Source organism: Hippocampus zosterae, chromosome 2 (genome assembly GCF_025434085.1).
Source record: "Hippocampus zosterae strain Florida chromosome 2, ASM2543408v3, whole genome shotgun sequence".
In the NCBI taxonomy this organism is placed as follows: Eukaryota; Metazoa; Chordata; class Actinopteri; order Syngnathiformes; family Syngnathidae; genus Hippocampus; species Hippocampus zosterae.
The window spans coordinates 15,437,495-15,457,852 of NC_067452.1; the positions used below are offsets into that span (position 1 = coordinate 15,437,495).

Genomic DNA, 20,358 nt, shown 5'->3' on the forward strand with positions numbered 1-20,358 from the left:
CTCAACCACAGAACTGTGAGGGCGACGTTTTAATTTAAACATTATATGAAATATTAAGACAAATATTGTCACGATAAGTCATTACATAGAATCTTGACTTTCAATATATTCATCGATTTATTTGCATGTGGGAGTCCCAACATGCAACACGTTTGTCTGCATCACGCCATGAACACGCAAATGTCACTTTGACAGCGGATCATAATTTTGACAAATTGAAAACTTGGAATTTAATTAAAAGTTCACTTCCTGTCCTTCCGCGTCTAAAAAAAGTTTGACGTCCTCGCCTCCTTGTGGCGAAATCCGGGACCCGGAAGTGAATGTTCTCTTGCACAGAGGCAGAACTGCACGCGTTTCTGGATATGACCGCCGATTTATTAGGCTGAAGCATGAGATGTTATTGCGTGCCACAATAATGGAACCGTCTTGCAGCTCGGTAAGACACATTACGACCTTAATTAGGGAGAAAACCCCCCGAGTGTGTTAGCAAGTTAGCTCGGATGCTAGCGTCAGCTAAACTGCAAAAAAAAAAACACACACACACACAAAGCACCCGACACAATCGAGTTTGCGGCGCCTGTTATCATATTCGTAATTTGTTGACTGTTAGTATGGAAAGATTATGTGTGAACCCTGCTATAAAAAATTACGTAGGCATTTGTCTGCCGTTTCTCTTGGACAGGTGCTAAGTAGCAAAGGAGTGATTAACGTCCCACAAGAGCAGATTTGAAGTCGGCTGCTTGCGGTGTGTCATAGCACAGCATGTTGGTGACTGCGTACCTCGCCATCATCGTCCTGCTTGCCCTATGTGTCGGCCTCGAGCTCACGGCACGCCGTCTCAGCCCATTTGAGCCTACCCAGACAACCGCAGCCAACCCAGCTTTCCGCCGCTTCCAGAACGTCTTCCTCCGGGCCTACCTGCTGGCCCTGTGGGCGGACTGGCTCCAGGGTCCTTATCTCTACAAGCTCTACCGCCACTACAGCTTTCTAGAGTCTCAAATAGCCATCATTTATGTGTGTGGCTTGGCCTCGTGTGTGCTGTTTGCTCCCATTTCAGGCTGGCTCCCCCAAGCACTGGGCCGGAGACACACATGTCTACTTTTCTGCTTGTCGTACTCTGCCTGCTGTCTCACCAAGCTGTCCCGAGACTATTTTGTTCTGATTATCGGCCGCATTCTGGGCGGTCTGTCCACATCCTTGCTCTCCACCACGTTTGAAGCCTGGTACGTGCACCGGCATGTTGATGTCCACGATTTTCCCAAAGAGTGGATCCCTAGCACCTTCACCAAAGCTGCCACATGGAACCATGGGCTCGCAGTGGGGGCTGGCCTGGTGGCTAACTTATTGGCTGAGTGGCTCCACCTGGGCCCCGTGGCTCCTTTTCTTCTAGCTGTCCCCTGTTTGGTGTGCTGTGCTTGGGTGGTGTTGACCGACTGGGGAAAGGAAGAAGCAGCGGAACGACCTGAAGCTGACAAACAGACACCTACCGTCGGAAGGTTGACTCTCTCCTCCACAAAGGCCCGGTTCTCACGCAGCTGCCACGATGGACTCCGGTGCTTGCTGTCAGACAGGAGAGTCATGCTCTTGGGTGGCGTGCAGGCTCTCTTTGAAAGTGTCCTTTACATATTTGTTTTCCTGTGGACCCCAGTACTGGACCCTCACGGGCCTCCTTTAGGCATTGTCTTTTCCTGTCTAATGGCTGCCTCAATGGTTGGGTCCTTAATGTACCGCCTCGCCACCTCCACCCGCTACCGCCTACAGCCCGGCCACGTGCTCTGCTTGGCTGTTCTGATGGCGTTTTTCTCATTCTTCATGTTGACTTTTTCCACGGCGCCGGGCCAGCCGAGGCCTCACGAATCCCTGTTGGCCTTCCTGCTGCTGGAGCTGGCCTGTGGCCTCTACTTCCCGGCGGTCGGCTTCCTCCAGGGCAGAGTGATCCCAGAAGAGAAGCGAGCCGGAGTGCTGGCTTGGTTCCGCCTACCTCTGCATCTCCTGGCCTGTATTGGGCTGTTGGCGCTCCACGGTGAGGTGTCAGGCACAGGTGGTGGGGAAGGGGGCAGTGGTACAAGACACATGTTTGGAGGCTGCGCGCTCATGATGCTGGCAGCCTTGATGGCTGTCGTCAGTTTGTTCACACTGGGCAGAAATGACTCGGACCTCAGACTGGAGGGAGCCAGAGGAGAAGGCGAAATGTACTGAATGACATCGCAAGTCTTATTGCTGTCAGTTTCACCTCTGTCATGTCATTTCTTTGCAGCTGAAATTAGAAACCAATAAAAGGTCACAAAATGCGCGTTTATGTAAAATGTTATCGGGTACTGATGTGGTCATTATTTTTTTTTTAATCTGAGTAACCATGTTAATGCATCTTTTCCATATCTGACAGAGAATTGCTAATGAAAGATCTGAATTAGGGTGTTTAATCATTTTTTTGTGTGTTTAATCAATATACATGGCACACACTCTGCACTGACAATCTGATTATTCAATCCCATAAGTATAAATCGCCACAGTTTCCGCTTTTCTTTGAAGCGTTCACAAAAACAGTGACCCACTGGGCTTTATCTTTACTTTTTTTTAACAGACTGGTGATGAACTCCCCAATGAAATTTGTAAATCTTATTTCATGCGAGTGGAATGAAATGAATAATCTACATGACTCAACAAAGTAAATGGTGTTGGCAAAACAATTAAAACCAGGAAATTGTTTGATGTGCGATCAAAAGTACGTGTTGGTGTTATGACTGACTCACGTAATGTTTACAGGATTGATTTGATGTGGGCCAAGTTCGGGATAAATACTTGTCCACAATATAAATCTTGATTTTTCATAATAAAGTGCACGTGTGGTACACAGAAATCGACTGTTCTTCAAGTCAGTAGTAGTTACCTTTCAGACTCGATGGTTGCATACTGAACCAGAAAATGTGCCTAACATTGTACTAGTGAGGACACACTAGTTAGTGGTCTAGAGTCTAGTAAATCCGATCTGGGTTCTCTCCTGTTGAGCACTAAGCAGAAAATATCAAAAAGAAAACGGGGAGGCCATTTGTCTCGTCATTGAGTGACAGTCCTATTAATAATTTCACCCATGTTTCATTTTTGCGTAATTGGTTGGTTTTACCAGAATAAAAATTATGCTGTTCGTTCAGAAATAGTGACGGCATATGCAATTAATTTCAGAGGCAGAGCTTTCCATTGCACATACTGACTGCACCAGTGGTCACCAACATGGTGCCCGCGGGCACCAGGTAGCCCGTGAAGACCACTTGAGTAGCCCGCCAGTGCCTGGACATTGTGATTTGCTAGTAGAAATTATGATTTAAAAATGCAAACATTGGCAGTACTGTGAGACATTTCGAAACACGATCAAAGTCTGACAATTTAAATCATCAAGTATTAAAAATAACACATCCTCATATTATTGAAGGTATTTTGGACAAATATGTTATTTCAGACGTGTATCAATTTGGTAGCCCTTCACACAATCGGTACACATGAAGTTGCTCTCACCCTCAAAAATGTTGGTGACACCTGGACTGCACTGTATATCTTCCATGCAGACCGCCCATTTGTCTCATGCGGGGCAGGGATTGGGTCCCACTCCCAGCCGAGTGTGTCCTGCAGCTTCACCTGGATGCTGCGCGAACATCCATGCGTGGGTGAGGGAGGGGCACAGCCGCACGCCCCCGCCACTGCTGTGATTTCGGATTGCAACGCAATTTTTGTAGAGGCGCCATTGTCCCCTTGTCCAACCGAGCGGCGTGGAAGTGGATTAACCGCGGCAGTCCGGCCAGAATCATGACGCAGGGCAAGGTAGGCGATCAATCGTTGGCCCGAGTTTGTTCTAAAATTATGAAACAGACTCCTGAACGCGCACGTCTATTCATCTTCATCATCCAACGTCACATCCGCAAATGTAATTCGGGCCTTGTTGACTTCACGGTGGCATTTGATTCTTGTTTGTTCGTTCAATGTATCAGAACAAGTCGTTCATAATTCGCTGCGTCTTTATTACCTTGTAGTTGTACTATATGTTACTCTGTACAATGACGAAAGACAAGCCACATTAGGTCCAAAAACTCGAGATACATATTCTTAATTTTCATTCAAACTGTGTGCTGCATCTATTCTATACAGTATCAAAAATGCAATGCATTACATAGACTTGCTTCTAGCGTTTGGCGATAGGCTAGCAAACAGCCCGACATGGAGCCCACCTCTCACCCGTGACACTAATGAGGACAGGAGCTCATCAAAGCCCATCGTGTGATGCATATTGTTTTGGAAAGCAAGATATTTTAAGTCTTCCTTGTCACGTAATACGCTGAGAAAATACTTCCTTTTATTTTTGTTACTGATTTCATTTCAAGTCTGTCAACGATCTAAATTTTGCTTTCAGCCTTTGCACGCTAACAAGACCCTCAGTGACTCATCCAATGGGCAGTACTCAGAGTCACCCGTTCCTCCCAGCTATGAGGAAGCCACTGCAGGTTGGTGAAAATTAGCAAAAGCTCCATTTACCAAGATCAATTGATGCACTGTAATGAAAGAATATTTAAATAATAATTGTAAAATGCTATTAAATATTCATCAGTAGCCTTGTAATTTAACAGTTAAATGAGCCAGTTAACAAGAACAGTAGATAACTTAATTTAGCAGCAAAAAAACTATGGATTGATGCAATTTTGGGGTGCATCATACTGTATTTGGGGGAAAAACGTAAAATTGTCATCCCCACATGTAATCCAACAGTTAATGGTGGGTTAAGAATAACAAACTGTAATTCAACAGTATAAAATCGTATTTTCTGTCACCACAAATGCTACCTCCACCGCTTGTTACAAAATATATGCTGCTTCGCCTTGCATCAAAATTAACCATTGAGATTGCGGGCATGCTATATTGACAAAGGTAAGACTCGACACAACGATGTGAACAGTTATTTATCGAACTTGACAATGTTGCTCAGCACATTTACTGTACATAATATTGTGTTTGAACACTTTGAATTTGTGCCCTATAGAACATGGGTAGCCAACATATAGTACGATGCTACAAAAGGAGTGATTTAATCTAAATTGTCGATTTCATGTAATCTGTGCCAGGCACCAGTGAGTCTTGCTACAATGATGAGGAGATGTTATCAGAGTACACCTGGGATGATCGGAACATCCGGAGGGTCTTCATACGTAAGGTATGATGATCTTATTGTTTTGGGGTATTTAAACTTGTGATAGATGATGCATTTGAAAAGCAGAATCATCTGTGTTCATTGGCTTGTAGGTGTACACCATCCTGTTCATCCAAGTCTTGGTAACTCTGGCGATCGTGTCTCTTTTCACTTTCTGGTGAGAAGCCCTTTTCTCTGAAACCATATTCCAAAATACCATTTGTACATCCTTAAAAATGTATCATGCTTACTGCTTTGCACAATTTTCACCGAAATCACTTCTTTAGTGATCCCGTGAAGAATTACATTCAAACAAACCCCGGCTGGTACTGGGCCTCTTAGTGAGTACACAATATACAGCCGATCTAGTTACATTCTCAGCCTCATGTCACAGCTATCTAATAATAATCATATTATTTTTGTGTTACAGTGGGGTGTTCTTTGTTACATACTTGACTCTGTCTTGCTGCCGTGCACCGAGGTAAAGTGCCACATCAAGGACACACATCTCAAACAAATAACATACCGGTATTCATCATGACATCAGAAATCCCATTTGATCTCTCCTGTAGGAGACGGTTCCCATGGAATCTGATCCTGCTTGCCATCTTTGTAAGTACAAAGCTGACAGTCTGATTCCAAATATTCGAAATGTGTTTGTTTTTCACAGCTTTTATTCAACAAGTAAATTGCTTGTCACCTCAATACACGTTAGCCATTTAATAGATATACAAAATACAGAACGTCAGTTCACACTCTACACACTTGGGTCACTCCCCATCTGTCCCGAGGTGTGATTGTGAGTGTGAATGGTTGTTTGTCTGTGTGTTCGCCGACGATTGGCTGGCAACCAGTTCAGGGTGTAGCCCGCCTACTTCCCGAAGACAGCTCCAGCACACCCGAGTCTCGTGAAGATAAAGCGGTTCGGAGAATGGGTGGATATTTGTAATGGCAGACTTTTTTAAAGCTAACTCTTGTGTTAGATCTCTTTAAATTGTGCAGGTGTACGTACCCGTAATATTATATTATGTTTTCTTTTGTTTTGTTACAGACCCTCTCGCTGTCCTACATGACAGGGATGCTGTCCAGGTACAGTTTAGTCCTTTGTCGGATTTGCACTTTTGTTGAATGGTGAAGTGTGACAAGCATGTATTACTAATCACTTTGCTAACCTGCTATAGACACAACAGTAGACTGTAAAGACTATTGTGCAAGCTGATCACATGTTGTTGCTTGTTCAAAAAGCTTCTACAACACCAAGTCGGTGATAATGTGTCTGGGCATCACCACTGCGGTCTGTCTCCTTGTCATATTCCTGAGTTTCCAAACAAAGGTGACATTTTTACTTAACCCCCCACCCCCTTTTGCTTTGCATTTAAGTGTCGAATGAAACCATCTGCTCTCCATCCAGATTGACATAACATCATACCAAGGTGTGCTCCTTATCTTCTGTATGGTCATGTTCATCTCTGGACTGGTGCTTGCTGTTGTCCTTCCCTTTCAATATGTAAGTGTTGTTAAGAGTCACATCCCTTTTATGGCGAGTACTGCATTACAAAACAGTAACTCTGGCTTTTTGCTATTTATTATTCAGTAATACTTTATCTGTCACAAGCTCAGTAACACAAGTTAAAATGCCTTTTAACATTCTGGTGACCGGAGTACATCTTTGAGCATATCCGCTTGTTGGATATAAAAAAGGTAGCTGCTGACTTTTTAAAAGCTGCGACTCCATTTACGCAGTCAGCATTAGTGAAACAACTTGGCCCGGCACTATTTTAAGGATGCTTTAAATACAAAGAATTGTCAAACAAATGGAGGGAAGCTGCATAGCCGCTTGATTGATGCAGAAATATTTACAAAATTCAATAAGATTCAGTTTGTCAAAAGCATAAAATTAAAGTTTGTGGAAGAGAAAAAAATTCATTCTGATACATGTCGAGAAGGCGTTGGGTATAAAACTTTTCTTTGCGATCCACATTTTGATATTGCCTTCATCATAAGCGCTCTGATCTTGATTAAACTATAACCATATTTATCTGGATAATGTTTGTGATTTAGGTGCCCTGGTTGGATACCACCTATGCTGTTTTGGGAGCTATATTGTTCACCATGGTAAGTGACGAGTGTCCGATCCAGCAGGAGATCACGTGGTGTGTTGAGCACGTGATCCCAGCCTGAGCGTAACGTTTACTTTACGTGCATGTATTGTATTTGCCTTTGCAGTTTTTGGCATTTGACACCCAACTCCTCATGGGCAACAGGCAGTACAGCATTAGCCCAGAAGAATACATCTTTGCCACGCTCAGCATCTACCTAGACGTAATCTACATCTTTTCTTTCTTCCTCCAAATATTTGGAACAAGACGGGAGTAAAACAACAAACTCTAGGGAGCCACAAGGATTAATTTTAGTACCGTAAATGTTGGTCACGAGGTAATCAGAGTCATAGCATTTTGGTAGCTGTGGTGACAAATCCCTGAGTTGTCGCTCCAACATTTGTTTGCTGGATATTGTGAAACCTGTACTGTGAACCTATGCACACATCTGTCAGCATGCTGTTTGTATGTTGTGGAGTGCTAACAGCAAACACCAAACAGCAAACAACCAATTCTTCAGTGATCACACCCTCTGGATGCATGCCTTTAGATTTGAGTCTTCATACTGGATTCAAACACCATTTTGAATCAATTAAGGATGTGCAGTTCATCATGCATGACTCTAAAAATGTACAGTATATGCCGATGCACAAGGTACTGTATATTGCCATTCAATTATCAGACCGGAGTTATTCAAACGATTTCATTTTAATTTTGAGCGGTCAATTATGTTTTGTTCATAAGAAACACCTTCACCGTGGATGTGGATGTAAGAGGTGGCTTATTGCCATGTCTAATGTTGAAATGTAATCGAGCAATTTGTGTACCCGTGCTCAATTTTCAACATTTTTGCATTCTGATTTGTTTGGGTGGCACATTATTCTAGAGGTTAGCACATCTGCCCCACAATTCTAGATTATCTTTGGGTTTGACTGAGAGAATGATTTATTGTTTGTCTATCCAGTAGTTGACCTGTAATTGGCTGGCGACCAGTACAGGGTGTGCCCTTCCTCTCATCTAAAATCAGAGGAGATTGACTCAAGCGCACCTGTGATCTTAATGAGGATAAGAAGAGCAAGCACTACAGAAAATGGATGGATGGATGGATTGGTTATTTGATAAATCAGATCACGCAGTTCTTACACTAGTGCCATTGACAAATGCCTGAGCTTGAGGAAGGCTGATGCGATAGAATTTTAACTTTAGTTTTCTATGACAGAACTATATATATTTCAGAAAACAGGAGTGTAAAGCATGAAGTTTATTTTCGAAAGTCAAGTGAAGTGGCCGTGGAATTAACTATGTTGAATGCAGTATAAAGTGTGAGCACTGCATTTCATTGTAGTGTTACAGTTTTTCATTATTAAACATTTAATGTGCACAAATGTATCTTTGATTTGTTCTCCCATCCATCTATGCACACTGAAGTGTCTGTTTTTGTGTATTTCCGTTCATTTGCACGGAATTTACACAATGGGTTGCCTCTTGTTGGATTTTCCTATTTAAATGTAGTTTTACAGCTAAATATGTGGACAATTTGATCAGGTCAATGAAAAGAAGACAGAAATTATAGTGTTTGGTCCCAGTGGCCCTTGTATATGCTGTCCTGTAGACTTGGGCCCTGTGGCTCCCTATTTTAAGTCAACAGTCTTAAACTGGACAGCGATTTTAAATTGGACCGGCATATTAGTGCCGTTGTTAAATCCAGCTTCGTTCATCTTTGGCAGCTGGCTAAAGTAAAACTTCTCCTTTCTCATGAGCACTTTGAAACAATAATTCATGCCTTCATCACATCCCTGCTGGATTTCTGTAATGCACTTTACTTCGGAGTCAGACGATCCTCCATTAAGCGTCTCCAGTTGGTCCAGAATGCTGCTGCTCGCCTCTTGACTGGTACTCGTAGGAGGGAGCACATAACTCCTACTGTGGCATGCCTTCACTGGCTCCCTAACATTTTAGAGTTCTTTTTAAGATCCTGTTATTTGTTTTCAAATCTTTAAATGGTCTCGCTCCACCACCGGCTCCATCACTTTCTGAGCTCCTCCTCCCCTACACATCTGCCCGGTGCCCCAGGTCTGACGACCAGACATTATTAGAGGTACCAAGAACTAAGCGGAGGCTCAGAGGGGACGTAGCACTTTTCCATTGCTGGTCCCTCTCTTTGGAATGGCCTCCCACTGAACATTTGGCAAGTCCATCTTAAAAACTCGTCTCAAACCTCATTTGGCTTTTGACTCAGCATGACTCAGACTTCATTTTAGTTTTACTGTTTTTGTGCTGTCAACTGTCTTCTTTATTAATTTATTGTTGTGTGTGTGTGTGTGTGTGTGTGTATATATATATATATATATATATATATATATATATATATATATATATATATATATATAATCGGCTGGATAGCGGGAGACGGTGGTTCGAATCCCGGTGCTTGGGGCAAAAAATGAGCACATAACACCATCCAGTGTGGGTCCTTGGGCAAGATCCTTCACGCTAATGCCTACCTCATACAATGATGAGGGACAATAAAATGAATGACATGCAAGCTCAGACGTCGCCCGGCCAAACAAGGTCTGCGTCAGGTGCTGGGGAACCAGAGCACCTCGATGAAAAATGGGCTACTGGAACAAAGCGGAGATGGACGAGATGCGATAACATGGCTCTGTTGGAATGCTACTACTCAAGCAACCCTAGTCAGAGGGGTTACATGCAGAGAATGTGGGCTGAATGGTTACTTTGAAACCCACAGTCACGGTTGACCACGAAACAACTAGTAACTCAGTGTTCCAACATCCACAAACGGCAACTGCTGTCACAACTTGAGATTGATGAGGTACAACGCAGGTTCCATGGTGAAGGGCCCCAGGCTGCCAGATCAGAGGAGGAGGTCATACCAGAGATTGGGAGGCAAGCCCCAATGAATGCAGATGATGAGATTGGGAGGCCAGCCCCAATGAATGAAATGCTGAGCGAGGCAGCAACTGACCTGAAAGCTAAGATCATGGCGAGAATGAAAGCTGGGCAACCGAGAAACCGATTACAACGGCTATGTAAAGTACCACCGGAAAGTCTCATGGAAAGTGTGAATGCAGCACTGAGGGCGATCCCTACCGTAACGATCACGGAAACCAATGAGCTGATATACGCTTCAGCATCAGTGATCCTTGAGATGCTTGGCGATAAGAGCAACCATAGAAGCCATGAGATACGTTACCCACCATGGAAAAGATGGTTCGAGGCTAAGATCAAGGCGGCCCGGAAAGATGTGAGTCAATTGACAGAGGCCCAGAGAGGTGTGATGAAAAGGCCGATACCCGAGAGGTACATCCAGATGACCATACCTGAAGCACTCGAAAATGCCAAACAAAGGCTCCAAGCCTTGTCCAGCCGCCTAAAGCGGTACACGAAAGCGAATGAGGCCAGACGAATAAACAGGCTGTTCGCAACACAACCTGCGAAAGTGTACGCTCAGTGGCAGGGTCCTAACAACAGAGCTGACCCACCAAGACTCGAAACTGAAAGGTACTGGAAAGGCATATAGGAGAAGGAGGTTGCACATAACAGCAGTGCACAATGGCTGCTGAACCTGAGAGAGGAGCACAGCAACCTCCCTGAACAGAACACAGTTATCATAACAGTGGCAGACATACAGGAAAGAGTCTCTGATATGAAGAACTGGACAGCACCAGGCCCGGACATGGTCCACACCTACTGGCTAAAGAAACTCACAGCACTCCATCAGCGCCTAGCAGCACAAATGAACCAGCTGCTGAGGGACGAGACTCACCCAGAATGGCTAACCGAAGGGCGAACGATCCTGATCATGAAGGATCCCTCGAAGGGTGCAGCCCCATCCAACTATCGGCCAATAACCTGTCTCTCCACAACATGGAAGCTCATGTCAGGCATCATTGCGGGTAAGGTAAGTGGACACATGGATCAATACATGAACAAAGCACAGAAGGGCATTGGTAGAGATACCAGAGGAGCCAAACATCAGCTCCTGGTTGACAGAACAGTTGCACAAGTTGGCTGGCATAGTCTACCGAAACATCTGTGCGGAGTATGGACTGGAAACCCCAAGGTCAAAATGGGAAACACCTCCGAAGGTGGTGGAGAATGATCGAGCGAAGATCCTGTGGGACTTCCAGATCCAGACTGACAAGATGGTAATGGCGAACCAACCAGATATCGTGATCATAGATAAAGGTCCCCCTCCGAGAGTCGTCATCTTACCGTGGTGGAGGGGTTTGTGTGTCCCAATGATCCTTGGAGCTAAGGTGTCTGGGGCTTTATGCCCCTGGCAGGGTCACCCATGGCAAACAGGTTCTAGGTGAGGGGCCAGACAAAGCACGGCTCAAAGACCCCTATGATGAATGAAATAAATGGATCTAGGTTTCCCTTGCCCGGACGCGGGTCACCGGGGCCCCCCTCTGGAGGTGGGGCTCGTTGGCAAGCGCCTGGTGGCCGGGCCTACACCCATGGGGCCCGGTCGGGCACAGCCCGAAGAGGCAACGTGGGTCCCCCTTCCCATGGGCTCACCACCCATGAGAGGGGCCAAAGGGGTCGGGTGCTATGTGAGCTGGGCGGCAGCCAAAGGCGGGGACCCTGGCGGTCCGATCCTCGGCTGCAGAAGCTAGCTCTTGGGACATGGAATGTCACCTCTCTGGCAGGGAAGGAGCCCGAGCTGGTGTGTGAGGCAGAGAATTTCCGACTGGATATAGTCGGACTTGCCTCCACACACAGCCTGGGTTCTGGTACCAGTTCTCTCGAGAGGGGTTGGACTCTCTTCCACTCTGGAGTTGCTCACGGTGAGAGGCGCAGAGCAGGTGTGGGCATACTCATTGCCCCCCGGCTCAGTGCCTGTACATTGGGGTTCACACCGGTAGACGAGAGGGTTGCCTCCCTCCGCCTTCAGATGGGTGGACGGGTCCTGACTGTTGTTTGTGCATATGCACCAAACAGCAGCTCAGCATACCCACCCTTTTTGGAGTCCTTGGAGGGTGTGCTGGAGAGTACTCCTGCTGGGGACTCCCTTGTTCTGCTGGGGGACTTCAATGCTCACGTGGGCAATGACAGTGAGACCTGGAGGGGCGTGATTGGGAGGAACGGCCCCCCCGATCTGAACCCGAGTGGTGTTTTGTTATTGGACTTCTGTGCTCGGCACGGATTGTCCATAACGAACACCTTGTTCAAACATAAGGGTGTCCATATGTGCACTTGGCACCAGGACACCCTAGGTCGCAGTTCGATGATCGACTTTGTTGTTGTATCATCGGATTTGCGGCCGCATGTTCTGGACACTCGGGTGAAGAGAGGGGCGGAGCTGTCAACTGATCACCACCTGGTGGTGAGTAGGCTCCGATGGTGGGGGAAGATGCCGGTCCGTCCTGGCAGACCCAAACGTATAGTGAGGGTTTGTTGGGAGCGTCTGGCGGAATCCCCTGTCAGAAAGAGATTCAACTCCCACCTCTGACAGAGCTTTTCCCATGTTCCGGGGGAGGCGGGGGACATTGAGCCCGAGTGGACCATGTTCCGTGCCTCTATTGTTGAGGCGGCCAATCTGAGTTGTGGCCGTAAGGTGGTTGGTGCCTGTCGTGGCGGCAACCCCCGTACTCGCTGGTGGACACCAGCAGTAAGGGATGCCGTCAAGCCCCAGAGGCAGCTGACGGGTATCGACTGGCCAAGCGGACCGCGGCTTCGGTGGTCGCCGAGGCAAAAACCCGAGCGTGGGAAGAGTTCGGTGAGGCCATGGAAGCCGACTTCCGGACGGCTTCGAGGAAATTCTGGTCCACCATCCGACGTCTCAGGAGGGGGAAGCAGTGCACCACTAACACTGTGTACAGTGGGGATGGGGCGCTGCTGACTTCGACTCGGGACGTTGTAAACCGGTGGGCAGAGTACTTCGAAGACCTCCTCAACTCCACCAACACGCCTTCCTTGGAGGAAGCAGAGCCTGGGGACTCTGAGGTGGGCTCTCCTATCTCTGTGGTTGAAGTCACCGATGTGGTTAAAAAGCTCCTCGGTGGCAAGGCCGCAGGGGTGGATGAGATCCGCCCGGAGTTCCTCAAGGCTCTGGATGTTGTGGGGCTGTCCTGGTTGACACGCCTCTGCAACATCGCGTGGTCAACAGGGAGAGTGCCTCTGGATTGGCAGACCGGGGTGGTAGTCCCTCTTTTTAAAAAGGGGGACCGGAGGGTGTGTTCCAACTACAGAGGGATCACACTCCTCAGCCTCCCTGGTAAGGTCTATTCAGGGGTGCTGGAGAGGAGGGTCCGTCGGGAAGTCGAGCCTCAGATTGAGGAGGAGCAGTGTGGTTTTCGTCGCGGCCGTGGAACAGTGGACCAGCTCTACACCCTTAGCAGGGTTCTCGAGGGTATGTGGGAATTCGCCCAACCAGTCTACATGTGTTTTGTGGACTTGGAGAAGGCGTTTGACCGTGTCCCTCGGGGGGTTCTGTGGGGGGTGCTTCGTGGGTATGGGGTACCGAACCCCCTGATACGGGCTGTTCGGTCACTATACCACCGATGTCAGAGTTTGGTTCGCATTGCCGGCAGTAAGTCGGAATCGTTTCCAGTGGGGGTAGGACTCCGCCAAGGCTGCCCTTTGTCGCCGATTCTGTTCATAACCTTTATGGACAGAATTTCTAGGCGCAGCCGAAGCGTTGAGGGGGTCCGTTTTGGGGGCCGCAGTATTGCATCCCTGCTTTTTGCAGATGATGTGGTGCTGTTGGCTCCTTCAAACGGGGCTCTCCAACTCTCACTGAAGCGTTTCACAGCCGAGTGTGAAGCGGTTGGGATGAAAATCAGCACCTCCAAATCTGAAACCATGGTCCTCAGTCGGAAAAGGGTGGAGTGCCCCCTCCGGGTCGGGGAGGAGATCTTGCCCCAAGTGGAGGAGTTCAAGTATCTTGGGGTCTTGTTCACGAGTGGGGGTAGGAGGGAGCGGGAGATCGACAGGCGGATCGGTGCAGCGTCTGCTGTGATGCGGACGTTGTATCGGTCTGTCGTGGTGAAGAAGGAGCTGAGCCAAAGGGCGAAGCTCTCAATTTACCGGTCGATCTACGTCCCAACCCTCATCTATGGTCACGAGCTATGGGTCGTGACCGAAAGAACGAGATCCCGGATACAAGCGGCTGAAATGAGTTTTCTCCGCAGGGTGTCCGGGCTCTCCCTTAGAGATAAGGTGAGAAGCTCGGTCATCCGGGAGGGGCTCAGAGTCGAGCCGCTTCTCCTCCACATCGAGAGGAGCCAGATGAGGTGGCTTGGGCATCTGATTCGGATGCCTCCTGAGCGCCTCCCTGGTGAGGTGTTCCGGTCATGTCCCACCGGGAGGAGACCCCGAGGAAGACCCAGGACACGCTGGAGAGACTATGTCACCCAGCTGGCCTGGGAACGACCCGGGGAGAGCTGGAAGAAGTAGCTAGGGAGAGGGAAGTCTGGGCTTCCCTGCTAAAGCTGTTGCCCCCGCGACCCGGCCCCGGATAAGCGGTAGATGATGGATGGATGGATGGATGGATGGATGCGATAAAGGTCAGAGGAAAGCCTTTGTAGTGGATGTAGCGGTCCCAAGTGATGGAAACATCAGAGAGAAGGAACACGAGAAACTGGAGAAATACCAAGGGCTCAGAGAGGAGCTGGAGAGAGCCTGGAAGGTAAAGGTGACAGTCGTGCCTGTGGTGGTCGGAGCACTCGGGGCAGTGACCCCCAAACTAGATGAGTGGTTGCAACAGATCCCGGGAACAACATCGTACATCTCAGTCCAGAAATGTGCAGTGCTGGGAACAGCAAGGATACTGCGCAGAACCCTCAAGCTTCCTGGCCTCTGGTAGAGGACCCGAGCTGAATGAGTGACGGACACCACCCGAGGGGTGAGATGAGGATTATATATATATATATATTTTAAAAATCCTCATCTCACCACCTGGTTATGGCATTCCATGTAGGCTTTCCCTGCCAGCATCTTACACCCTGCAGTTATGTGTTGGATCGTCTCAGGTGCCTCTTTGCACAACCTACACCTTGGGTCTTGTCTGGTGTGGTATATCTGGGCCTCGATGGCTCTGGTGCTCAAGGCCTGCTCCTGAGCAGCCAGGATGAGTGCCTCTGTGCTGTCCTTCAGGCCAGCCCTCTCTAGCCACTGATAGGACTTCTTGAGATCAGGCACTTCAGTTATGGTCCGGTGGTACATCCCGTGTAGGGGCTTGTCCTCCCATGATGGTCCCTCTTCCAGCGCCTCATCTTCTGTTCCCCATTGTCTGAGACATTCTCTGAGTACGTCATCCGTTGGAGCCTTCTCCTTGATGTATTCATGGAGCTTGGATGTTTCATCCTGGACAGTGGCTCTCACACTCACTAGTCCCCGGCCTCCTTCCTTTCGGCTTGCGTACAGTCTCAGGGTGCTGGATTTGGGATGGAACCCTCCATGCATGGTTAGGAGCTTTCGGGTCTTAACGTCCGTGGTCTGAATCTCTTCCTTTGGCCACCTTATTATTCCTGCAGGGTATCTGATCACTGGCAGGGCATAGCTGTTTATTGCCCAGGTCTTATTCTTGCAATTGAGCTGGCTTCTTAGGACTTGCCTCACTCGCTGGAGGTATTTGGCCGTAGCCGCTTTCCTTGTTGCCAGTTCGAGGTTGCCATTGGCTTGTGGTATACCAAGGTACTTGTAGCTGTCCTCAATGTCTGCTATTGTTCCTTCAGGGAGTGAGACCCCTTCAGTGCGGACTACCCTTCCTCTCTTAGTCACCATCTGACTACATTTCTCAAGCCCGAATGACATCCCGATGTCGCTGCTGTAGATCCTGGTTGTGTGGATCAGGGAATCTATGTCCCTTTCGCTCTTAGCATACAGCTTTATGTCATCCATGTAGAGGAGGTGACTGATTGTAGCTCCATTTCTGAGGCGGTATCCATAGCCTGTCTTGGTGATTACTTGGCTTAGGGGGTTCAGTCCTATGCAGAACAGCAGTGGGGAGAGTGCATCACCTTGGTATATGCCACATTTGATGGACACTTGGGTAAGTGGCTTGCCATTGGCTTCGCAACGAAGGCTCTTAGGGTCCTGTTCACCTTATACAACTCCAAGCATTCAGTGATCCATGTATGTGGCATCGAGTCATAGGCTTTCTTGTAATCAATCCAAGCTGTGCACAGGTTGGTACGTCGGGACCTGCAGTCTTGTGCGACTGTTCTGTCAACCAGGAGCTGATGTTTGGCTCCTCTGGTATCTCTACCAATGCCCTTCTGTGCTTCGTTCATGTATTGATCCATGTGTTGATCCACTTATCTTAGCCGCAATGATGCCTGACATGAGCTTCCATGTTGTGAAGAGACAGGTTATTGGTGGGTCAGCTCTGTTGTTAGGACCCTGCCACTGAGCATACACTTTCGCAGGTTGTGTTGCGAACAGCCTGTTTATTCGTCTGGCCTCATTCTCTTTCGTGTACCGCTTTAGGCGACTGGACAAGGCTTGGAGCCTTGGTTTGGCAGTTTCGAGTGCTTCAGGTATCGGCCTTTTCATCACACCTCTCTGGGCCGCCGTCAATTGACGCACATCTTTCCGGGCCGCCTTGATCTTAGCCTCCAACCGTCTTTTCCATGGTGGGTAACGTATCTCATGGCTTCCATGGTTGCTCTTATAGCTCTACATTCACACTTTCTATGAGACTTTCAGATGGTACTTCACATAGCCGTTGTAATCGGTTTCTAGGTTGCCCAGCTTTCATTCTCGCCATGATCTTAGCTTTCAGTTCAGTTGCTGCCTCGCTCAGCATTTCATTCATTGGGGCTGGCCACCCAATCTCATCATCTGCATTCATTGGGGCTTGCCTTGTATGACCTCCTCCTCTGATCTGGCAGCCTGGGGCCCTTCACCATGGAACCTGCGTTGTACCTCATCAATCTCAAGTTGTGACAGCAGTTGCCGTTTGTGGATGTTGGAACACTGAGTTACTAGTTGTTTCGTGGTCAACCGTGACTGTGGGTTTCAAAGTAACCATTCAGCCCACATTCTCTGCATGTAACCCCTCTGACTAGGGTTGCTTGAGTAGTAGCATTCCAACAGAGCCATGTTATCGCATCTCGTCCATCTCCGCTTTGTTCCAGTAGCCCATTTTTCATCGAGGTGCTCTGGTTCCCCAGCACCTGACGCAGACCTTGTTTGGCCGGGCGACGTCTGAGCCGGCATGTCATTCGTTTTTTTATTGTCTCTCATTATTGTATGAGGTAGGCATTAGCGTGAAGGATCTTGCCCAAGGACCCACACTGGATGGTGTTATGTGCTCATTTTTGCCCCAAGCGGTGTTCGAACCACCGTCTCCCGTATGCCAAACCGATGCCTTACCAACTGAGCTATCCAGCCGTTCTCTCTCTGTCTCTCTCTCTCTCTGTCTCTCTCTCTCTCTCTCTCTCTCTCTCTCTCTCTCTCTCTCTCTATATATATATATATATACTGTATATATATTAGAGCTGTCAAACGATTAAAATATTTAATCTGATTAAAAATGCAACTCATAATTAACTCAAATGAACTAAAAAATTAATCGTGATTACTCACACATTTTTTATCGTTTCTGAATTTCCTTTTACATTTTTTGTCCTATTTTTTCCCCATTTTAATGCTCTCATCAACATGGAATCATGAATCAGTTTTCTATGTGCCAAATGCAAATATTTACTGAAATAACAATTTCGATTTTCAATTTTACATGAACATTTTTCACTTGGTGCAGTTATTCACACATAATCTCTCACACAATATTACTGTCCATCAATAACGGTGAAAAAAATATTTTGTCACACAACAGCTGCTTTAACAGCTTTTTTTATTAAATCAAAACAGAGCAATATAACATTATAAAGTGCACATCTAAGGTACACTAGTACTCAGCCTATAGTGGATTTAAACCATGGTTGCATACTTCATTTTTCTCAAGTTTGCTTTCAACACAAGTTTGCTTTCTGTTTCTGTATGTTTGTTGAAGAATAACGAGACACCGGACAACAGTGTTCATTATGTGCCGCTGTATTGAAACTGCCGGCCGTACAAACAAGCACACACACTTCCCCCGTGTTGCAGGGGCAAACCATTCTGAAAGGGGGGGGGGGGTTAACTCCCCCTAACACAGTCAGGCTTGTTGATTGTATTGGTCCTTCTTGCGGGGAAGTTTCTCTACGGTTTTTGTGTCTACCTCATTTCGAATGACTACACTTGGTTCGATGACAACACTGGAGACATTTTATTTTCGCTAGGTCGCTACCACTGTAGCGCACAGTCACTGTCAGACGAACACAGAGAAGCTCCACCCGCTCTATTTACATGGACACAGAACACTGTAATCTTCCACACAAAATAGTTCCAAACGAGTAACAATCGCGTCAGTGGCATACATCGTATACCTGTATGATACACAGAGAGAGAAGAACAGATAACTTTGGTCTTGTCAGTGGAGCAATATGGCAACTTTTTAAAAGTAAACTTTCCGTTCAAAAACTCTTTAAGTAGCCGTTTTCGGTGTCTTGCGCTGCCGTGGCTGGCAAAACAGACGTTGGGCGTGGACTTCTGCAGCGCGCTTGTTGTTTTGTTTCTGGTGTATTTATAGAGCAACGTAACATCCGCTTGTGACGTGTACCGCGTTAATCTCGCGAGAAAAAATTTAATCCCGTTAAAATTCATTTAAATTAATGCCAATAAAAACGCGCTAAACTGACAGCTCTAGTATATACAGTACGTTTTAAAAAGACCCAACACGACAGCTCGTCGTTTTTCTCCGCTGCAGAAACTGCCATGTGAATGCAAGTGGGGCTGCGCCGACGCTGTGCCGATGCTGTCACGCTCAGCGGCTTTGTACGTGTGAACGCTCCACACAATTTGCTGCGGTGCAAAATATATCGCAACAAAATACATCAGTGCAGCGCCGGAGCAAATGTGTGCCGTCTGAACAGTCCTATTATTACAGCACTTTATATAGGTGGTTGTTTTAAAGTGCAAATACAGTTGAGTTGATTTAGTGACATCCATCCATTTTCCAATCCGCTTTATCCTCCCTCACAAGGGTCGCAGGAGCTGGAGCCCATCCCAGCTGTCTTCTGGCAGTAGGCGTGGGACACCCTAAACCAGGCATGTCCAGCTCCGGGCCTGGAAGGCCACTGTCCTGCCTGTTTTCCAGCTCTCCCGGCTGCAACACACCTGATTCAGATGATCAGCTCATCAGCCAGCTCTGAAGCAGCATTATTACGTTCCTCATTATTTGAATCGGGTGTGTTGCTCCCGGGAGAGCTAGAAAACAGGCAGGACAGCGGCCCTTGAGGACTGACTTTGGACACCCCTGCAACTGTTTGCCAGCCAATCGCAGAGCACAATTTATAGTGTTCAATCAGCCTGCTGTGCATGTTTTTTTTTAGGGGGGGGGGTGGCGGTTGTGGGGGAATGTGGGAGGAAACCAGAGTGCCCAGAGAAAACTCACGAAGGCACGGGGAGAACATGCCAACTCCACACAGGAAGGCCGGAGCCAGGATTGAACCCCATGACCTCTGTTAGGTTGACGTGCTAACCACTGGACCACACGGCCGCCTACTAGTAATTAATATATTATAAACGTTACAAACCACTGCTCCCACAGAACATACAGGTAGAGATTCCCAACCAAACTGCTGTGCTTCACTGGTTTTCAGTGAGAGAGCATGTGTGCCGCAGAAGATTTCCGTAAGTCATTTTCAAATACCGGTACTACAAATAATGTATTTTTGTTCTACTGTGCGCCAGTAATGAGAGGCATCCAATGCGGCATTGCGTATCCAATTTCTGTGTGACTTTTTTCCGTTTTATTATTTTTTTAAGTAACGTATGTGTCTTTACTCAAAAACGTTTTGTAAACACAACTACTTGGATTCCATGTTGTTTTATTTTCGTAAAAGCAAAAAAACCGCAGTTAGTTAGTTAGTTTTTTTGTTTGTTTGTTTGTTTGTTTTTTCACGTCGCTGACAAAAAAATGTCGCGGTCAACGCCGATAACTGTGGCGTCATAATCAAACGCTCACCTCCCCCCTCAAGCAACCAGTAAGATGCTGGCATAGTAGCTTGCATA

The 20,358-nt window shown here is 47.2% G+C and overlaps 2 protein-coding genes across 2 annotated transcripts; both read left to right on the plus strand.

Annotated features, from left to right (window-relative positions):
- Positions 1–274: 274 nt before the first annotated feature.
- Positions 275–2,291, plus strand: mfsd5 (major facilitator superfamily domain containing 5). Its single transcript, XM_052058105.1, has 2 exons — positions 275–436; positions 683–2,291. The coding sequence occupies exon 2, from the start codon at positions 763–765 to the stop codon at positions 2,197–2,199; it is 1,437 nt and encodes a 478-aa protein (XP_051914065.1). The 5' UTR covers positions 275–436; positions 683–762; the 3' UTR covers positions 2,200–2,291.
- A 1,276-nt stretch (positions 2,292–3,567) lies between these two features.
- On the plus strand, positions 3,568–8,657 carry LOC127596041 (protein lifeguard 2-like). Its single transcript, XM_052058184.1, has 12 exons — positions 3,568–3,816; positions 4,403–4,493; positions 5,109–5,197; positions 5,287–5,351; positions 5,461–5,514; positions 5,604–5,654; positions 5,746–5,785; positions 6,225–6,262; positions 6,419–6,506; positions 6,585–6,680; positions 7,235–7,288; positions 7,400–8,657. The coding sequence occupies exons 1-12, from the start codon at positions 3,802–3,804 to the stop codon at positions 7,547–7,549; spliced, it is 831 nt and encodes a 276-aa protein (XP_051914144.1). The 5' UTR covers positions 3,568–3,801; the 3' UTR covers positions 7,550–8,657.
- The last annotated feature ends 11,701 nt before the right edge of the window (positions 8,658–20,358 follow it).

Bases quoted from the DNA above. Each gene is read 5' to 3' on its own strand.
- mfsd5 (XM_052058105.1), top strand. From the start codon at position 763: ATGTTGGTGACTGCGTACCTCGCCATCATCGTCCTGCTTGCCCTATGT.
- LOC127596041 (XM_052058184.1), top strand. The intron at 5,515-5,603 runs GTGAGTACACAA...TTTGTGTTACAG, and splicing joins GGCTGGTACTGGGCCTCTTA to TGGGGTGTTCTTTGTTACAT. The intron at 7,289-7,399 runs GTAAGTGACGAG...TTGCCTTTGCAG, and splicing joins GAGCTATATTGTTCACCATG to TTTTTGGCATTTGACACCCA.